Raw genomic sequence first — 21,138 nt, forward strand, 5'->3', positions numbered from 1 at the left:
GAAAAACCCATTACTTTGCAATCATCATGTTATTCTTGCTTTCATCCTCCCCTCAAAAGAAATGAATGAATGAAGGCATGACAGAGAGGAAAAGGGGGTGAGGGGAGGGAGGAAGGAAGGAAGGAAGAAAAAAAAGCGACAAAAGATATTCTGGCTTATTAACAACGCTGTATGAGAGAAGCGAACCTTTTATTATGAACCGCTGGAAATTCTTAAGTAGAGTTATAGGCAGATACTTCAAATCAGTGACTTGGCTATCTCAGTAATATGCAGATAGTCTAATCCTATGCTACTACCTGAAGACATAAACAGCCCTATTTTAAACTATGTGTATCATTAAAATATATGAGACTAGACATCTAGTACAACTGACAGCAAAAGAAATCTAAAAAATATATATATACAGGTATACTGGAGACTAATTGCAAAGGGTACCTTTCACCCTCTTTGAAGAAGCCAAAAGAAGATGATCTTCAGGTAGGATGTGGGTAATGATACCAATAGCTCTTTCGGCATGAAATCTGTAATACAGACAAATATATTCTGGCATTTCTTTTTAGTTATAAATAATTACAGCATTTTTAAAAAAAACCTCACAACTTATAATACTGATGGAATTTCTAAACCTATCTGTGGTAAAGGTACTGTTTTTTGTTTTTTAAATTTCTAATCTGTTGTGGACTGAACTTTTAAAATATCCACTGGATTTCTATCTCCCACAGAACAAACTGTGAAGTTGTTATCATAGCCTACAAGGCTCACCATGTTTTTCCCCTGCTACCTGTCTGACCTCATCACTCTCAGAAACAGCCCTCTAGGGGCACCTGAGTGGCTCAGCTGTTAAGTGTCTGCCTTCGGCTCTGGTCATGATCCTGGGTTCCTGGGATCGAGCTCCGCATCGGGCTCTCTGCTCAGCGGGAGGCCTGCTTCTTCCTTTCCCACTCCCCCTGCTTGTGTTCCCTCTCTCGCTGTCTGTCAAATAAATAAATAAAATCTTTAAAAAAAAGAAAAAAGAAAAGAAACAGCCCTCTCCATCTCCTCTAGCCACAGGCCTCGTACTTTTCTGAACATGCAAAGCATACTCTCACCTAGGACTCTTGCACTTACTTTACCATCTCTATGGAATACTATCCCCCTGAATATCCACCCACATGGCTCACTCTTCAATGAAAAGCCTTTCCAGACCAGTTTATACAAAAGTCCCTAAAGGGGGAGCCTGGGTGGCTCAGTTGGTTCAGCGACTGCCTTCAGCTCAGGTCATGATCCTGGAATCCCAGGATCGAATACTGCATCAGGCTCCCTGCTCAGCAGGGAGTCTGCTTCTCCCTCTGACCCTCCCCCCTCTCATGCTCTCTTTCATTCTCTCCCTCTCAAATAAATAAATAAAATCTTAAAAAAAAAAAAAAAGTCCCTAAAAAACTTACCACGGCTCTTTACTCTTAGTTTACCTTAATCTTCTTCACATATGTGTTCTCAGCTGATATGTCTAGTTATTTGTTTATGGCCCATCTCACCAAACAGAAGGTAAGCTGCCTATTTTATCTACCAGTTTCTTTCAAATAACTCCAAGTCCTCTATCTCCATCTGCCAGGTAATTATTAATTTTCTCAGATCTGTTTTCTAGTTCACTAACGGTTTCTTTAGTTGTGTCCAAAGTGCTGTTTGTATACTGAGTTTTAATGTAAATGACTATTTTCTAATTTTAGCTGCTACATTTTATTTTTTATAACAGCTCTTACTGAGATATAATTCATACCACACAAGTTGCCCACTAAAATGTACAATTCAATGGTTTTTAGTATATTCACAGAGTTGTGCACCCATCACCACAAGCAATTTCAGTGTATTTTCATGACCCTAAAAAGAAACACTGGCCCATTAGTAGTCTCTCACCATGTTCCTCCAACCCTATCAGCCCATGGCAACCACAAATTTATTTTCTGTCTCTCATACATTTGCCTATTCTGGACATGTCAAAAAAATGGAATCATACAATACGGGGTCCTTTGTGACTAGCTTCTTTCAATTAGCAGAATGTTTTCAAGGTTCATCCAGGTTGTAGCATGTATCAGTTATTTTGTTTTTAAATCTGCGCTTTACCCCCCTTTATTTTCCCTCCAAAATATTACCGATTCATTCTTTTACATCAGTGTCAGCAAATTTTTTCTGTAAAGGGCCAGATAGCAAGTATTTTAGGCTGTGTGGGCCACACACTGTCTCAACTACTCAACTCTCCTGATGTAGCATGAAAGCAGCCATAGACAATACATGAGTGAATGAGTATTGCTATGTTCCAATAAAATGTTATTTTCCCTAAAGGCCACAGTTTGCTAACCCATTTTATATGCTTAATCATTTAAAGATACTTTATAGTATCAAACAAGAAGTTCTGTTAGCCAATATTCTTTGAGTTCCAATTCTGTTTGTTATTTCTGCTGATTCTCATTCATAGAGGAAATGTTTCCTTACTTTATTTCAAATTTTTTTTTTTTTAAGATTTTATTTATTTATTTGACACAGAGAGAGTGAGAGAGAGAGAGAGCATAAGCAGGGGGAGTGGCAGGCAGGCAGAGGGAGAGGCAGGCCCCGTGCTGAGCAAGGAGCCCGATGTGGGACTCGACCCCAGGACCCCGGGATCGTGACCCGAGCCGAAGGCAGATGCCTAACGACTGAGCCACCCAGGCGCCCTATTTCAAAATTTTTTAATGGTGAATTCATCTTAGGTAGAGCTAGATCTATGGGAAGTCTGTTTGGTTTGGGTTGAGAATTTCCAAGGGTTTTGCATTTTCTCCCACAAGGCATCTCAGGAGAAATAGCAGTCCCAAAGAGCTTTTTAATGTTTTCCTCAGTTTGGGGATTCCTGAATACATGATGCAGTTATAAATTCCACTGTGAGGCTGTTTTTGGTTAACTGAGAGCCCAACCTGAGATGAATGAGTTTCCTTGTCCTCTTTCTTTCTTTTTATTTATTTATTTATTTATTTATTTGAGAGAGAGAATGAGACAGAGAGAGAGAGGACGAGATGGGGGAGGGTCAGAGGGAGAAGCAGGCTCCCTGCCGAGCAGGGAGCCCGATGTGGGACTCGATCCCGGGACTCCAGGATCATGACCTGAGCCGAAGGCAGTCGCTTAACCAACTGAGCCACCCAGGCGCCCCTCCTTGTCCTCTTTCTTGCCAGTGGGAAATTTTTTGTTTTCCTCCTAGTCTTCCCTTTCCCTGACGGTGCAGGCTTGATCTTGACTTCAGGTGAGGGTTTCAGTTCTAACTCATAGTTTCCTGTGGACTAAATGCCTTATCTCATAAACCCAGGATTATTGTCCAACCAAGGTTTACACAAACTACTAAGCTTTCCAATCACCCTAGGGCAACTAGTTATACCATAGTTCATGCCTACCCTATTGGATTTTAGTCCATGAGTGGCCCTTGGGGACTTTCTTTCTCTCCTGCAAGCTCATTTATGCATTTACAAAGACAAAGACAACTGTTATATTTTACTCAGTATTTCTGCATATTTTGAGCAAAATGTTTTTAGGTTAAGTCTGTCATTTAGCCAGAGGATACTATACTACTCAAAGAAAAATTTCTGAAGTATTCAGAAGATAAGCCATATTCCTTACGAAGATATAGAACTCTCAATATTAAATCACATAACATCTAATTAAATGACTTATAAATTGGTATTATTTTAAATGACTTCAAGAACAGTTTAGGCATCTTGTTAAAGCTCCAGATGACAAATTTAATCTATAAATACATTAAATACTATTGCATTAGGAAAAACAAAACAACAGCAACAGCATTTAATCACTCACTGAAAAGGAACATGGAACTTACAGTGCATTGTCAAATTTCCCAGAGCTATACTGGTGAACATAAGAAGAATAAGCCAAGTCTTCATGAGCTGTTGCTACATGAATATTTTTGCCGCCAAACACTGACTGCCGAATGTCAAGGGCTGCCTGAAAGAGTCATGAAAATTATTATTAATATAAATCCTTAGAAAACACTACCCAGTAATACTAAGCATCCTACTAATTTAAATATATGTTCTACGTATCAATACCATCAGTTTTGAAGCAAAAGTCCTGCTGTATTTAAATCACACAAGAACATAAAAGTCACCAAAAGGCCTGGTTTTCTGAAGACTGAATCTAACTTACAAGACAATGGTTTCATAATAAAAATTATTCATATGTCTGAGAATCACAGCAGTGTTTTTCTATGTCCTTCTTTATAAGTGAACCATAAAATCAAGGATACCTTGTCCAGAGTGATGATGTCACACATTTACGTAAGAATGACTAATACAAGGCCTAAAATAATTGTTATCAACCCTCCTTGCTATTACAAAGACAGCTATAATGACTCATGCTAAATCAACAATGAAGATAAGTCAACCCCTGGGCAAATGAAAAATGGAAAATTACTCTTATATATGAGCCCACAAGCCAAAAATTCTTTTCCTCAATGGTTTTCTGTAATTCCTAAAACATTTACTTCTAACCCTACTACATATTATTTAGTAAAAGAATGTTGTCCCATATACGAGGAGGGGCTCAGAAAGAGTTGTTCTTAGAGAGTGGGTTATATACCGCAAACAAATACAGATCAGCAAGTCAATTCAGGTTGAAAGAAAAAAAGCGTTAACTGTTAACATACCTGATAAATTGCAACAGACTGACAGATATTATCTACATTGAGTAAGTAGAACCCATAATCTAGCAGTGTATCAGAATATTTTGGGTGTTTGGATCCAAAATGATCCCTATAAAAAGATATAAAACTATTAGGATATAAAGCAGAGAGAGACAATTGGAAATAGTATTTTTTGTAACAATCACCTACCGTGCCAAATACACTGCATGTTTAATTAACTGTTCTGCTTTCTTAAATTCACGTTTTACAACACAAGCCTAAGGATAAAGTGAAAAATTATTAAATAACGCTCAAATAGTTAATTAGTGTGCTAAACTAAGTACAGATTATATAATCAGACTATGATGGTCCAAAAAAAAAAAAAATCCTCAAACATAAATATAAGGGTTCTATTTGTAATTTCTTCCCTTCCAAGTACTCGAAAATTCTATTATAAACAGATCTGTACATATCCTGGGAAATTAAAAAGTTTAAAATTTTGACATTCTTGCCCAATACAAACCTGTTATAACAGAGTTACCCTACAAAGCTGGTATACTCCCATCATTCCAGATTATATCATAAGTAAATGGGGGGAGGGTTCAACATAGCATTTTCTAAGCTACTTATTTATATCCTAGTTCTAGAGTGGCTTAAGTATCTTGTGGTCTTCATCTGTTAGTTCTAAAATGCACAGAATTTCAAGTTTTCCTATTCTTAAAATATTTTGATTCATGAAAACAGTCAGTCGTTTTCAAACTCTTAAATATTACCTGCATATAAATATACAAATCTTGCACATAATTAAACTGTCTTTATATTAATGGTATATCCAATGTTTTAAATTAATTAAAAACATAATATCTCTCTTCTAGCTCTGATAATAATCTGAACAGTTATGCTACGTACTTGTCTAAAATAACTTATCTAGTAAGTTTCACAGAAATCTTAGACTCTTATAAATCTATAATTTTAGAATCTTTCTTCTAATTAAAATTTCCGTAATTAAAACTAACCAAAATGAAATACTCAAAATCAAAAAAACTCTGGGTAGAAAGAATATATTTGAAAAGCACATCAATGTTTTAAAGCCTCAGTACACCAAACCAGCAATTTAAAAATAAATGGCTTCAGAGAGTGAATGCATTTATCTATAGAATAAGAAGAAACTAAAGGGAAAATCAAGCAGCTCAAGAATAGGAATCTGTGACACTGTGAGGCTGCAATACTATCACTCAAAGATTTAATACTAGGCTAGCCTTTAGGAGAAAAATGACCAAAATCCACACAATTGTGGCATGAGGAATTCAGGTTGCTGGAAAGGTTAAGAAAAACAAAAGCAAACTCAAGCTAGAATAGCACCAAAATACTGCCTCAATCTGTAGTTCAGTAAGCTGAGTTATCAAAATGATATTTTTCATGGGTTTTCTGGGTATAGAAAAATTAGCTCAATTCTATATGTAGATTTCTAAATCTGATTTCTACAACTGGGCAGAGAAACTCAGAAAATAGACCTTGTTAGTCCATGGAGTACGCAATATCTAACTTGTTAAATAACAGGTTAATTAAGACAAATTTAAAGCTTGCTAAATCCTGTAATACATTAATAATTTTAACATTATATTCACCTTAGAAGCTTGTCTTAAAACATCCACCACAACTTTGACTGGTAAGCCCACTGTGATTTCTTTCATTGCCTCGATGCACCATTTGTAAGCCTAAAAACATATTTAAAGAGCAAAAACTGATAAATCAAATTGACAGTATTTAATGAAATGACTGTGTATCTTTATCCCAAACTTTCAAGTACCTGAATAAGAATACACACAAAGTATTTACACTTACAATTTTCTGAGACTAAGTTTTCTTGAAAGTGTAAGTTTGCTATACTTTCTCTGAATAACTGACACACAGGAAATCAGGGGCATGTTCTCTCTTGCCCACAAGCCTTTGCATATACTGTTCCCTCTGCCTTATATATACATTTCTCTTTCCTGAACTAAATCCATATAACTTATTTTCCAGGTTTCAGCCCTAGATTAGGCTTCCTGTACTTTCTTCCCCTACTGGAATGCTTATTATTTTGTATCTTAATTGCCTGTTTGAGTGCTTACTTTGTGAGAGTTATTGTTCTAAGCACTTTATGTGCATTAACACTTTTAATTGACACACCAGTCCTATGAGATGCATACTATTATGTAAAACTGAAGTGCAGAGAGGTTAAGTACCAGGTAATGTGCTAACACCTAGGTATCTACTGGGAAATAAAACATAGTATGTCCTTCCTCTCCTAGTGCTTAGTGGAAGAAGAAAAAAAAAAGAGAAAACAAATTACTTTGGACAGTAAGAACTACTTCAAAGAAATAAAACATAGGGGCGCCTGGGTGGCTCAGTCGGTTAAGCATCTGCCTTTGGTTTAGGTCATGATCCCAGGGTCCTGGGATCAAGCTCCGCATTGGGCTCCCTGCTCAGTGGGGAGCCTGCTTCTCCCTCTCCCACTGCTCTCTCTCTCTCTGTCAAATAAATAAATAAATAAATCTTAAAAAAAAAAATACCATAAAAGAATCATAAAGAATGGGTGAGGGGAAAGGAAAAATTAGAAAATATTAAAAAACAAACATTTGTTTTCCTCTGTAAGCTTCCTTCTCTTCCATTCCACCTAAAATATTCAGAAGAAATTTTGATGTAAAAATGAAATGTATGTGATTTAGGCCAAAAAACCTGGTTTGTTTTTAAGATGTTAAATAAGCAGATTTTGTTCCAGAGTAGTAAGTTAAAATCTTTAGAACTGTAGTAGACTGTAATACTTCTTTAAAATATTTACTTCCTTGGGGAAGGATATACTTCCCTTCCACATCAAAGATGACAGTGGTCAAGTGATTTCCTTTGGTCAATTAAAAAATTAATTGAAATATGGAAGTGAAATGAGCAATTTCTGGGAAAAAGCTCTAAGAGCAAGCAGTACTTCCTCATGATGTTTTTGCCTCTACTCTAAGGCTGGTAATGTTTTAGACAGAGGATGCTCCATCACATGGGGTTTTGATCAAAGTGTAAACAGAATGTTAAGCAGAGCCACAGGCATCCCAAGACAGGATGTAGCATGAGTAAGAAATAAACTTATTTTTCCATGTCACTACTCTTTTGTCAGCATAGCCTAGGCCATGTTAATATCAAAATATGGTGCTAATTCATCAAACTATATCCTCAATATTTGTGTACTTTTCTGTAGCTATCAACGACAAACTTATTTATATATTTATTTATTATTATTTTTTTTTAAAGATTTATTTGACAGAGAGACACAGCGAGAGAGGGAACACAAGCAGAGCAAGTGGGAGAAGGAGAAGCAGGCTTCCCGCTGAGCAGAGAGCCCGATGTGGGGCCCGAACACAGGCCCCTGGGATCATGACCTGAGCCAAAGGCAGATGCTTAACGACTGAGCCACCCAGGCACCCCAATTTATATATATTTTCAAAAGATTTTACTTGTCAGAGAGAGAGAGCACAAGCAGAGGGAGTGGCAGGCAGAGGGAGAAACAGGCTTCCTGCTTAGCAGGGAGCCCGATGCGGGGCTCGATCCCAGGACCCTGGGATCATGACCTGAGCCGAAGGCAGTTGTTAAGATGCTTAACAACTGAGCCACCCAGGCGTCCTAAAACTTATCTATATTTAAAATAAACTATCTGGGGCGCCTGGCTGGCTCAGTTGCTAGAGCATGTGACTCTTGATCTTGGGGTCATGAGTTCAAGCCCCACACTAGGCACAGAGCTTACTTTAAAAAAAGGCGGGGGGGGGGGGCGCCTGAGTGGCTCAGATGGTTAAGCGTCTGCCTTTGGCTCAGGTCATGATCCCAGGGTCCTGGGATCGAGCCCCACATCAGGCTCCTGGCTCAGCGAGGAGCCTGCTTCTCCGTCTCCCTCTGTCTCTCTCCCTGCTCATGCTTTCTCTCTCTCTCTCTGTATCTCTGTGTCTCAAATGAATAAATAAAATCTTTAAAAAAAAAAAAAAAAAGGTGAGTTCTATGCATAGATAAATAAAGATGGTGGGGTACCTGAGTAACTTTTAAGGTTGGCATTTCTAATACTCAAACTGTTGTATATCGCACTTTCATTTCCAGTAAAGTCAGCTATCTACACAAAGGCCTTCTGTGAATGGGGTTCTTTGTTCTTGGTGTGTGAAAATAAAAGAGGTTGAGTTCTGTATTTGGGATGATAAGCTATGGAACAACCGCTGCACAGAAGGAGCAGCAAAACAATCCATCAACAGAACTAATTCAGCAGACATAGGAATTCATCCTCAAAAATAACCAGAAGAACATACCTAACACCCCCCTAAGAAACTGTAGGCATGTTGATAAGGATTTTAGATTTTTACATATAGATTTGATGCCTTCTTATATGGATATTAAGGATGATCCTAGCATCAGAGTTGCACAACATCACTTTATAATCATTCTAGGATTTTCGAGTTTTACCTCTAATTATAATTTTCCTTTAAATATGGAATAATGAGGCAAAAATCAAGACAGGGATAATTACAAAATATGAAAGCTAAATGACAGCTATGTGGCAACATAAAATAATTATGATATTCTTCCATAAAGAAAACAACCAAGTAAAGGAGTTAAACAGATATAGTTCACTTCTCAACTATATATTCATTAGCACTGAAGCATGAAATTAATAGCATAAAGACAGGAGTGAAGCTATCTTTCTTATAAGGCAGAAGGAGGAGCAAAATAATGCAAAAGAGTGTAAATAAAATCTAGCTTCCCATTAAAAGGAATGCCTTCAAGTTCTGAGAGTTCACCCAGAGCTACACATCCAATAAAAAAGCATCTATTAAGGGTTCATTTGACAGAACATACCCATGAAAACAATTTAGATATATATTTAGTCAAATTAAAAGAAGAAAAAAAAAAAACAGGCCATAAACCATACATGTGTATGTTTAAAATACATCTCATGGTATACTCTTTTTGCCTCATTTTAAATATTCCATTACAAATGTGTAGTGCTTTAAGTAAACCTGACATGTGAGAATAAGATCTTTTTTAATATTTTTTATTTTTATTTATTTTTTTAAAGATTTTATTTATTTGACAGAGAGAGAGACAGCAAGAGAGGGAACACAAGCAGGGGGAGTGGGAGAGGGAGAAGTAGGCCTCCCGTTGAGCAGGGAGCCCGACATGGGGCTTGATCCCACCATGACCTGAGCTGAAGGCAGATGCTTAACGACTGAGCCACCCAAGTGCCCCCTTTTTTTTTAAATTGAGGTACAGTTGACACACAATGTTATAGTAGTTTCAGGTGTAGAACAGAGTGATTGGACCATTTTATACATTATGCTATGCTCACCACAGTAATTGTAGTTACCATCTGTCACCATACAACATTATTACAGTATTATTGACTATATTCCCTATGTTGTACTTTTCATTACTATGACTTACTTGGTAACTGGACGCTTTCTACCTCTTAATAGCCTTTACCTACTTCATCCATCACTCCCTGCTCAGGTTGCTCTGTTTGTTTTTTTTGTTTATCTGTTTGTTTTGATTTTACCCTCTGTTTATAGCTACTTGATCACAATAAAATGCATTTCAAAATACTTACCTCATCATAGTGACTTTTTGCAAAGAGTAGTGCACACAGTTCTCCATATAGTGCAGCTTTGTTTGCTTGCTGGCCATGTTTTGAAAGTTTATCCATATATGTCTGAGCTAACTTAAATGTTTCTTCACCCAAGTGATATTTGCAGTTTCCATTTCGCACATGAAGCAACCTGCAAAAGCAGAAATAACATTCCTCTATTTTTGATATTTCCACCATGGTCCTCTTACAGATCACTACTTAGTACCCAAATGAGTTAAGGAAACTAGATGCAAAAAGTAAGGTAGCACTGGAGAATAATGATCTGGCCCAAACCGAGATTGACTAAAACACATAAAGAGTATATGCTCTTTCCAGAAAGCTACCCATGATTAATCTCGCCCAACTCTGATTCTTTTTCTTCTTTATTTTGTATACTTTGGGCACTCAGTATGTGCTACATCTAATAGTTTTGTTCCAAATCCAAAAGTAATATAGCCTCATCATAAAAAATTTAGAAAACGATGAAAAAGGGCACCTGGGTGGCTCAGTCATTAAGTGTCTGCCTTCGGCTCAGGTCATGATCCCAGGGTCCTGGGATCGAGCCCCACATCGGGCTCCCCGCTCAGCGGGAAGCCTGCTTCTCCCTCTCCCACTCCCCCTGCTTGTGTTCCCTCTCTTGCTATGTCTCTGTCAAATAAATAAAATCTTAAAAAAAAAAGATGAAAAACATAAAATCAATACCAAATAATATTACCTACACCATTACTTTCCATTCTTTTTTCTAGTATATTTGTGCAACACCTGATAAGTAACCTCATCTCATGTTGCTTCATAAAAGCTCATTTTTTGTTATCTTTCTAGTAAGGTAAGTTCACTGAAAATAGTGGTATTGTCACCTATTTCTTTTAAAACCTTTATCTTCTATGGTGGAAAAATACAGAGTTCTTCATGCAGAGTAACTGTAAAACCATGTTAGACTATGTAATGATATGCAAGAGTAGCAGGTCAGACTGTGATACCAACAGACTACACATCTGCATAGGCTACGTAAAACAGAACAGTGAGGACCCGCCATGTATTTATGTATCTATTATAATGCTGGCTAGAACATTATGTGCATGTATCATGCCAATACAATTTTCTGAAAATGCTCAGCCCTGAGGGGGAAAAGGGTATAAAAATCATTTAAAAGAAACTGAGTATGGAGAATCTGGGAAGCACTCTTGAGAAATATAAAAAAAGAGGTATCTATTTTTTTTCTATCTACACCAAAAACATTAACAGATCAATGACCCAGGATGAGAAACATCTAACAATCTTCAAATCACTATCATTTCTTTGTACAGTCAGGGAAAACAGATGGAATAACTTCAAATGAACTAAGACTATTCAGTACGTGGCAGATACGATGCCAGTGTGCCTCCTTCCAACACTCATAGTTATCTGCTTTTAGAAAAGACTACAACACCCTTAAGCAAAATAATATACTACGGCTAACCAAAAATTCTGAATGGAGTATCTTTTACATTACCAAATTCCAAATTAAAGCAGAAATACATATAGTAATTTTCAGGCTACTCTAGAATGGTGAGTTGATTGGATTCATATTTTTATGCAGAAATACAAAAGTAGAAAAAATGTTTTGGTATACAGAAAATTTTTCCTGCTAAAATAAGTGTACTGGTATAGAATAAAGAAAAAATGTCACTTGATGGCCAAATTGCTGATCTAATAACCAAGAAGTTTGCAATGATCTGTCACAATGGGAACCACATGTAGGAAAACAGAACTGAAATCTAGGAAAAGGTTACCTGAAAAAGAAATATGTAGTTCATATGAAAAAGTTTTGAAAGACTCTTATAATTATTGACTGAACACCTATTAATATACCAGTCATTTTTCTAGGTGAAAGGGATGTAGTGTAGTAAATAAGACCATAAGAAGCTTCACTCTAGGGGGAAGGAGTCTGAGGGTAGGCAGACAAACACACCAATAAGTAAGACTTTCATTTAAAAGTAAAAGCAGACTTTCATTTAAAAGTAAATGCTATGGGGACGCCTGCGTGGCTCAGTAGGTTAAGCGGCTGCCTTCAGCTCAGGTCATGATCCCAGGGTCCTGGGATGGAGCCCCACATCAGGCTCCCTGTTCAGCAGGGGAGTCTGCTTCTCCTTCTCCCTCTGCCCCTACTCATGTTCTCTCTCTCGCTCTCAAATAAAAATCTTTAAAAATAAATAAATAAAAATCAATGCTATGCATATCATAAAAATAAGGTAATATGATCAGGAGCTGCTTCTTTTTTTTTTAAAGATTTTATTTCTTAAATAAATTCAAACTCACAACGCTGAGATCAAGTGTTGCATGCTCTACTGACTGAGCCAACCAGGCACCCCATGATCAGGAACTTTTTTTTTTTTAAGATTTTATTTATTTATTTGAGAGAATGAGAGAGAGAGTACGAGAAGGGGGAGGGCCAGAGGGAGCAGCAGATTCCCTGCTGAGCAGGGAGCCCAATGTGGGACTCGATCCTGGGGCTCTGGGACCATGACCTGAGCCGAAGGCAGTCACTTAACCAACTGAGCCACCCACGTGCCCAGGAACAACTTCTTTTTTTTTTTTTTTTAAGATTTTATTTATTTATTTGAGAGAGAGCACATGAGAGGGGGGAGGGTCAGAGGGAGAAGCAGACTCCCCGCCGAGCAGGGAGCCCGATGCGGATCTCGATCCAGGGACTCCAGGATCATGACCTGAGCCGAAGGCAGTCGCTTAACCAACTGAGCCACCCAGGCACCCAACTTCTTCTTTTTTTTAAGATTTTATTTATTTATTTGACAGAGACACAGCGAGAGAGAGAACACAAGCAGGAGAAGCGGGAGCCTGACACGGGGCCCGATCCCAGGACTCCGGGATCATGACCTGAGCCAAAGGCAGACGCTTAACTGACCACCCAGGCACCCCGGACTTCTTCTTTTTAAAGATTTGTCCATTTATTTGAGAGAGACAGAGAGAGAGAGAGAGACCGTGAGCATGTGTGCTCGCGAGCAGCTAGAAGGAGCAGAGGGAAAGAAACTCAAGCAGACTCCATGCTCAGCATGGAGCCCAATGTGGGGCTTGATCCCACCACCCGAGATAGCAAGCTGAGCTGAAATCAAGAGTTGGATGCCCAACCAACTAAGCCCCCAGGTGCCCCAATGATCAGGAACTTTAAAAAAAAAAAAAAATTTATTTGAGAGAGAGTGCGAACTACCCAGATACCCCTAGCAGGAACTTCTTTAAGGAGGTTCTCAGGGTAGACAGGGAAGAATTCTCTTGATAAGTTAACATTTTAGTTGACACCTAAATGATGAAGAAGCAATCACGTAAAGGTCTGGGAGGAAGCATGTTTCAAACAGAAGGAATAATTGGGGCGCCTGGGTGGCTCAGTCAGTTGAGTGTTGGACTCTTGATTTCAGCTCAGGTCATGAGATCAAGCCCCATGTCGGGCTCCAAGCTCAGAGGGGAGTCTGCTTGGGGTTCTCTCCTTCCCTCTCCGTCTGTCCCCCTTTCTATAAAATAAATAAACCTTAAAAAAAATCTCCTTCAAACAGAAGGAATAACAAGTGCAAAGCCCTGAGAAAGGGAAAAAAAAATTCTGGCGTCATCAAAGAACAGACAAAAGACTGAGGTACTATGAATAAAGGATTATATAAAAAGAGATGAAAAAGCAGAGATTGGGGGCGCCTGGGTGGTTCAGTCAGTTAAGCGTCTGCCTTCAGCTCAGGTCATGATCTCTGGGTCCTGGGACAGAGCCCCATGTTGGGCTCCGTGCTCAGCGAGGAGCCTGCTTCTCCCTCTCCCTCTGCCGCTTCCCCTGCTTGTGCTCTCTCTAATAAATAAATAAAATCTTAAAAAAAAAAAAAAAGCAGAGATTAGGAAGATTTTATAGGGCCTTGCCAGTCTGGGCAAGAAATTTTGGTTGTAATAGTGAGGTATGACTTATCCCCTACAGCAACACTAAAAGAATTTCCTGAGATGTTCTGGATCTGCTCTGCTCAATCAGGTAGCCACTAGTCACAAGTGGCTACTGAGTATCTCAGATGTGCCTAGTGTGACTGAGGACTGTTTTAATTTTTAACTTTATAGTCATATATGGTTGATGGCTACCATACTGAACAGTGCAACTCTAAAAGGATTGCTCTGGCTACACTGTGGAAAATGGATTATAGGGGCACCTGGGTGGCTCAGTTGGTTAAGCAGCTGCCTTCAGCTCAGGTCATGATCCCAGGGTCCTGGGATCAAGTCCCGCATCAGGCTTCCTGCTCAGTGAGGAGCTTGCTTCTCCCTCTGCCCCTTCCCCTCTTTGTGCTCTTTCTCTCTCGCTGGCTCTCTCTCAAATAAAAATCTTAAAAAAAAAAGAAAGAAAGAAAATGGATTACAATAAAGCCAAGAGTGGAAGCAAGGCAATCAGGACAGAGGTATTACAATAATCCAGAAGAAAAAAAGACCTTGAGAAAAAAGGATAGGTATTAGAGATACAGAGTTGATAGTTACCTAACTGGTTCAATAGGAAAAGGTTAAACTCAAGCATAGATTGTAAATTCACAGAATGAAAAGAATAGTAGTCACCTCTCATTTCTACAATACTAAGAATTGCATTTCCAACAACATTCACTGTAGATATTCCTCCTAAAAATAAATTTCTAGAAATTATTTAATAATTGGCATATGATGGGATAGCAAACTAAGTTTTTTTTTTTTTTAAAAGATTTTGTTTATTTATTTGACAGAGAGCACAAGCAGGCAGAGAGGCAGGCAGAGGGAGAGGGAGAAGCAGACTCCCTGCTGAGCAGGGAGCCCGACGCAGGGCTCGATGACAGGACCCTGGGATCATGACCTGAGCCGAAGGCAGCCGCTTAACCGACTGAGCCACCCAGGCGCCCCGCAAACTAAGTATTTTAAGTCAGAAAAGCACAGCTGGTTATTTTCTCCAGTCTGTGCTGTCTATTGAAACAAAAGGGCAAATTAAACATATGGAGACTCTTCAGGGTCTGTATATCCATCTGGGCTGACACGGAGCAGGATGAAGGATCCAAGAAACTTTTGGTCCAACTGAGGATCTAATTTTGTGTTAATACTCAGCCTAATGAAAAGGCAGGTTCTCAAGGTTCTCCAAATGTGGTTCTCCAATGTAAGCACAGTATTTTATTATTTTTAAAAAAGATTAAAAATTTTTTTTTAAAGATTTTATTTATTTTTTGAGAGAGAGTGAGAGCAAGCATGAGAGGGGAGAGGGTAGGAGGGAGAAGCAGACTCCCTGCCAAGCAGGGAGCCCGATGTGGGACCTGATTCCAGGACTCGAGGATCATGACCTGAGCCGAAGGCAGTTGTTTAACCACTGAGCCACCCAGGTGCCCCCCAAAAGATTTTATTTTTAAGAGCAGTTTTAGGGGTGCCTGGGTGCTCAGTCAGTTAAGTATCTGACTTTGGCTCAGGTCATGATCCCGGGATCCTGGGATCAAGCCCTGTGTGGGGCTCCCCACTCAGCAGGAAGTCTGCTCGTCCCTCTACCCCCATATCCCCCGGCTCGTGCTTTCTTTCTCTCTCAAATAAATAAATAAAATCTTAAAAAAAAAAAAAAAGCAATTTTAGGTTCACAGTAAAACTGAGAAGGTACAAAGATTTCTCATATACCCTCTTTCCCATAGTACGTTATTTTTAAAATACAATCACATCTACTTGATCGAGAGCTATTGTCAAAAATAATTACATTTAGGGCGCCTGGGTGGCTCAGTTGGTTAAGCAACTGCCTTTGGCTCAGGTCATGATCCTGGAGTCCCGGGATCGAGTCCCGCATCGGGCTCCCTGCTCGGCGAGGAGCCTGCTTCTCCCTCTGACCCTGCCCCCTCTCATGTACTCTCTCTCATTCTCGCTCTCTCAAATGAATAAATAAATCTTAAAAAAAAAAAATTACATTTAATTGGTTAAACGAGTCATTGTTTGAATGGCAAATATACAAATTTTTTTTTAAGATTTTATTTTTAAGTAATCTCTACACCCAACGTGGGGCTCAAACTCACAACCCTGAGATCAAGAGTTGCATGCTCTACTGACTGAGCCAGCCAGGCACCCCTACAAGTTTAAAAGTCATTAGTTTATGAATATATTCACTGTAAGACTAAGCAAGATGACTAGTTAGATCCTCATCGGACACAACAAAAATAAATACATTAAAAGTAAATGTGAAGGGGGGCGCCTGGGTGGCTCAGTCATTAAGCGTCTGCCTTCAGCTCAGGTCATGATCCTAGGGTCCTGGGATCCTAGGGTCCTGGGATCACGTCGGGCTGGCTCCCTGCTCAGCAGGAAGCCTGCTTCTCCCTCTCCCCACCCCACCGCTTGTGTTTCCTCTCCCGCTGTCTCTCTCTGTCAAATAAATAAATAAAATAAAAATCTTAAAAAAAAAAAGTGAACATGAAGGAAAAGAATCTCTCTCCTGCTTACAAGAGTATGTCTCTAAGAACTATTTAAGAATTTTGGAAATAGCGGTGCCTGGGTGGCTCAGTCGTTAAGCGTCTGCCTTTGGCTCAGGTCATGATCCCAGGGTCCTGGGATAACCAGCTGTGCTTTTCTGACTTAAAATACTTAGTTTGCTATCCCACCATTGCTTCCCTGCTCTGTGGGAAGCCTGCTTCTCCTTCTCCCACTCCCCCTGCTTGTGTTCCCTCTCTCGCTGTGTCTCTCTGTCAAATAAAATTAAAAAGAAAAAAAAAAGTCTCTTATAAAAAAAAGAATTTTGGAAATAAATGATTATAAAGGGAGGGTTGAATAATAAAGACTGTTATATATTTTTATTGTGGTGAAATATGTAACATAAAATTTGCCATATTAACTACTTTAAGCATACAATTCAGTGCCATTATATTCACCACGTTGTGCAATCATCACCACCGTCTATTTCCGAAACTTTTTCATCACTCCAAAAAATAAACACTCTGTAACAAGCAATCGCTTCCCATTCTCCCTTTATCCCAGCTGCACCATTTTACACTTCCATTAGCAAAGATCCCAATTTCTCCGCATTCTTGATAAGTTTTTTTTTCTTTAATTTCAGCCATGCTGGTATGTGTAAAGTGGTATCTAATGTTTGATTTTCATTTCCCTAATGAAAAATGATGCTGAACATCTTTTCATGTGCTTATTAGCTGTTTTATCCTCTTTTTTAGACAAATGTGTACCCAAGTCCTTTACCCATTTTTTAATCAGGTTGTTTGTTGTTGAGTTGTTGTTGAGTTGTAGTGCTTCATACATTCTGGATAATAGACCCTTATCTGATATATGATCTGCAAATATTTTCTCCAATTCTCCAATTCCACTTTCTTGATAACATCCTTTGATGCACGTAGTTTTTTATTTTGATGAAATCCAACTGACCTGTGAACAGAGATGGTTTTACTTCTTTCTTTCCAATATGGATGCCTTTTTTCTTTTTCTTGTCTAATTTCTTTAGTTAGAACTTTCAGGACAATGTTGGATAACAGTAGTAGTGAAAGCAGGCATCCTTGGTCTTGTTCTTGATCTTCGGGACAAAGCTTTCAGTCTTTCACCATGGAATATGATGTCAGCTATGGGTTCTTCATAAGTGCTATCATGCTGAGGAACTCTTCTGTTCCCAGTTTTCTGAATGTTCGATTACGAAAAGGTGTTGCATTTTGTCAAATGTCTTTTGTGTCTATTGAGAGGATTGTGTTTTTTTCCTGCTTTTTAAGATTTTTATTATTTTTTAAATATTTAATTCATTTATTTGTGAGACAGAGAGAGAGTGTGCGCACGAGCAAGGAGAGGAGCAGGCAGAGGGAGAAACAGGCTCCCCGATGAGCAAGGAGCCCTCTGAGGGGCTCAATCCCAGGACTCTGGGATCATGACCTGAGGCATGATGCTTAACTGACAAAGCCACCCAGGCATCCCTCCTCCTTTCTTTTAATGTGGCTTATTGGCTTCACTGACTTTATGTTAATCATCGCTGCATTCCTGGAATAAATCCCAATTAGTCATAGTGTATAATCCTTTTATATGCTATTAGTCTGATTTGCTCGTATTTTGTTGAGAATTTTTACATCTGTATTCATAGAGGATATTAGCCTGTAATTTTCTTTTCTCTTTTCTGACTTTGGTATCAGGGTAATGCTGGCCTCACAGAATGAGTTAGGAAGTGTTCCTTCCTCCTTAATTTTCTGGAAGGCTTTGAGAAGGTCTCGTGTTAATTCTTTAAATGTTTGGTAGCATTCACTTAATGAGGTCTTCTGGTCCTGGAGTTTTCTTTGTTGGAAGGTTTTTTTGTTTTGTTTTGTTTTTAAAGTAGGCTCCATGAACACTGTGAAGCCCAATGTGGGGCTCTAACCCTGAGATCAAGACCCTGAGCTGAAATCAAGAGTTGGACCCTTAACCAGCTGAGCCACCCAGGTGCCCCATGTTGGAAGGTTTTTGATTACTGATTCAATCTCTACTTGTTACAGGTTTGTTGAGATTTTCTTGGGCCAATTTAAGCAATTTGTTCATTTCTAGGAATTTGTCTATTTCAGCTACATTATCTAATCTGTTGGCATACAGCTGTAGATAGGGTTCTCTTATGATTCTATTTCTGGAAGGTTGGTAGTGATACCTTGACTTCTATTTCTGATTTTAGTCATTTGCATCTTTTTTTTTTCTCCCCCAGTCTAGTGTGGTTTTAATTTTAAGTGTGGGAGCAGAGCATTGTGAAATGCTGCAGATACTGCTGGCTCCCTAACTAACAGCCATTTTTCCTACCTCATGCTTTGGTGCAGAACCCTGATTTTGTTTAGGCACTGACCCCTTTCTCATTGGATTCAAGAATAAATCATGAGTAGTTTAAGCCAATCACAGTGTAGTGGTCCTACTCTGTTTGCCAGTGATTGATTCAGAAGTCACCAAATGACCTAGCTCTGGCCAATGAGACTCCGAGATAGGCAGGCTGGTTGGGTCCTGAGAAAGGTTCCCTGTCATTAAAGATAAAATATGGAGCTTGGAAAGGAAGTCTTTCTTCTGCTGGACAATATGAAATCTGCATGTGATATTTCAAACCATGGCAGCATTCTTAAAACCACTTGGGAGCTGGTCAAAGTCAAAACCAGCACCAAGAACAGAAAAGCAGATATAGGGAAAAAATTTAGTTCCTTGATAACTTATATGAATTCTGAATTAACCTACCCTGGGGCACTTAACATTGTATTAATTATCTTTTTATCAAATTCTGTGTGTTTTGGGGGTATACTGCTTATATAGATAGCTGCTATCTTATTTGCTATACAAGGGGTTTACAACCTTTTTGGTGGACTTATTTTATTAGCAATATCCCTTTTGTATCAACTGATGGTTTTTAGTATATGTGCTGCCGAAGCGATACTGTTTAGGGGTATTTTAACAATATATAGCTGGATTTCATTTTTTTTTTTTTTTAAAGATTTTATTTATTTATTTGAGAGAGAATGAGAGAGAGCACATGAGAGGGGGGAGGGCCAGAGGGAGAAGCAGACTCCCCACTAAGCAGGGAGCCCGATGCGGGACTCGATCCCAGGACTCCAGGATCATGACCTGAGCCGAAGGCAGTCGCTTAACCAACTGAGCCGCCCAGGCGCCCTGGATTTCATTTTTTAAACCTCTTGGTAGATACCACCTTTTCATAGAGGAACTGAACCCATTTACATGTATTGTGATGATAGTTATATTTTGTTTTAAGCTTTTCATATTATTTTTCATTTGTCATTAGTTAGCTTTTTTTCATTTATCATACTTAGTTATTTCCTCTCTTCTCTTTGTTTTTTATCTAGTTTGGACAATTTTCCAATCATTCTTACCCCTACTCCCACTACCCTAATTTAAAATGTCTATCATATTTTTCCATTATATAAGTCATTATGTATCTAACCCTAGCACTGCTAATGTTTGAACATTAAATGACAGACATTCCTACTCCACTCACTGAGACCTTTATAACACCTTCTTGTACCACTACATTTTCTCAAATGTTTATTTTTTTTTTTAAAAGATTTTATTTATTTAATTGACAGAGAGAGAGACACACAGCGAGAGAGGGAACACAAGCAGGGGGAGTGGGAGAGGGAGAAGCAGGCTTCCCGCTTAGCAGGGAGCCTGATGCAGGGCTCGATCCCAGGACTCTGGGATCATGACCTGAGCCGAAGGCAGTTGCTTAACCAACTGAGCCACCCAGGCGCCCTCAAATGTTTATTTTTAAAAGGCTATCATATATGCCCAATATAAAGCAACCTGAATATAGTAATAAGAGCCTCCATTTTCTACCCAAAAAGGTTTTTTTTTGGCTAACTTGAATATATCAAGTTTTAGGAATATATAGGATAACATTTTTAAACTTATAATATTTAAATCATCTTTATGTTATATATACCTATCTAAAATCTAAATTAAATTTTTAAAAATTTAAAAAATTTTTAAATTTTTTCTCCTTGCAATTTATGAAATAATATTATCCAAACTATCCACATACATCTAAAAACATTTACCTTCATCATCACCCTAACTAGTTTTTGAGTCATCTAACAGTTTTTCAGAGTAAAATGTTTTTACTTGTTTGAAAATCAGCACTTTTTGAGTCTGGTATGATGTTGCCAGAAATTTTATCCAAAGTACCATAACCATTTGCAAAGCATTAAAATTGCTGGGCTTTTCCGACCCACCTAAGGCAAGTAGATATCCACAATCTCCACAACCAAGCCACTTATTGCATCCCGTTTTAAAGCAGTATTTAAAAAGGCAGTTAAGGGGCGCCTGGCTGGCTCAGTTGGAAGAGCATGTGACTTGATCTCAGCTGATCTTGGGGTCATGAGTTCGAACCCCGCGTTGGGTATAGAGATTATGAAAATACCATAAACTTTAAAAAGGC

General features: G+C 38.6%; 1 protein-coding gene across 1 annotated transcript in view; it reads right to left on the reverse strand.

The window, feature by feature from the left end:
- APPBP2 (amyloid beta precursor protein binding protein 2) overlaps positions 1 to 21,138 on the reverse strand; it is a 62,042-nt gene that overhangs the window by 8,304 nt on the left and 32,600 nt on the right. The window contains exons 5-10 of the mRNA XM_035026667.1: positions 10,251 to 10,419; positions 6,265 to 6,354; positions 4,847 to 4,914; positions 4,661 to 4,766; positions 3,836 to 3,960; positions 436 to 521 (exon numbers count right to left, since the gene is read on the reverse strand). Of these exons, the coding sequence (XP_034882558.1) occupies positions 436 to 521; positions 3,836 to 3,960; positions 4,661 to 4,766; positions 4,847 to 4,914; positions 6,265 to 6,354; positions 10,251 to 10,419 (644 nt within the window). The remainder of the gene's footprint in view (positions 1 to 435; positions 522 to 3,835; positions 3,961 to 4,660; positions 4,767 to 4,846; positions 4,915 to 6,264; positions 6,355 to 10,250; positions 10,420 to 21,138) is intronic.

This window comes from Mirounga leonina, unplaced genomic scaffold, assembly GCF_011800145.1.
Source record: "Mirounga leonina isolate KUSES-001 unplaced genomic scaffold, KU_Mleo_1.0 Mir_200, whole genome shotgun sequence".
Taxonomy (NCBI): domain Eukaryota; kingdom Metazoa; phylum Chordata; class Mammalia; order Carnivora; family Phocidae; genus Mirounga; species Mirounga leonina.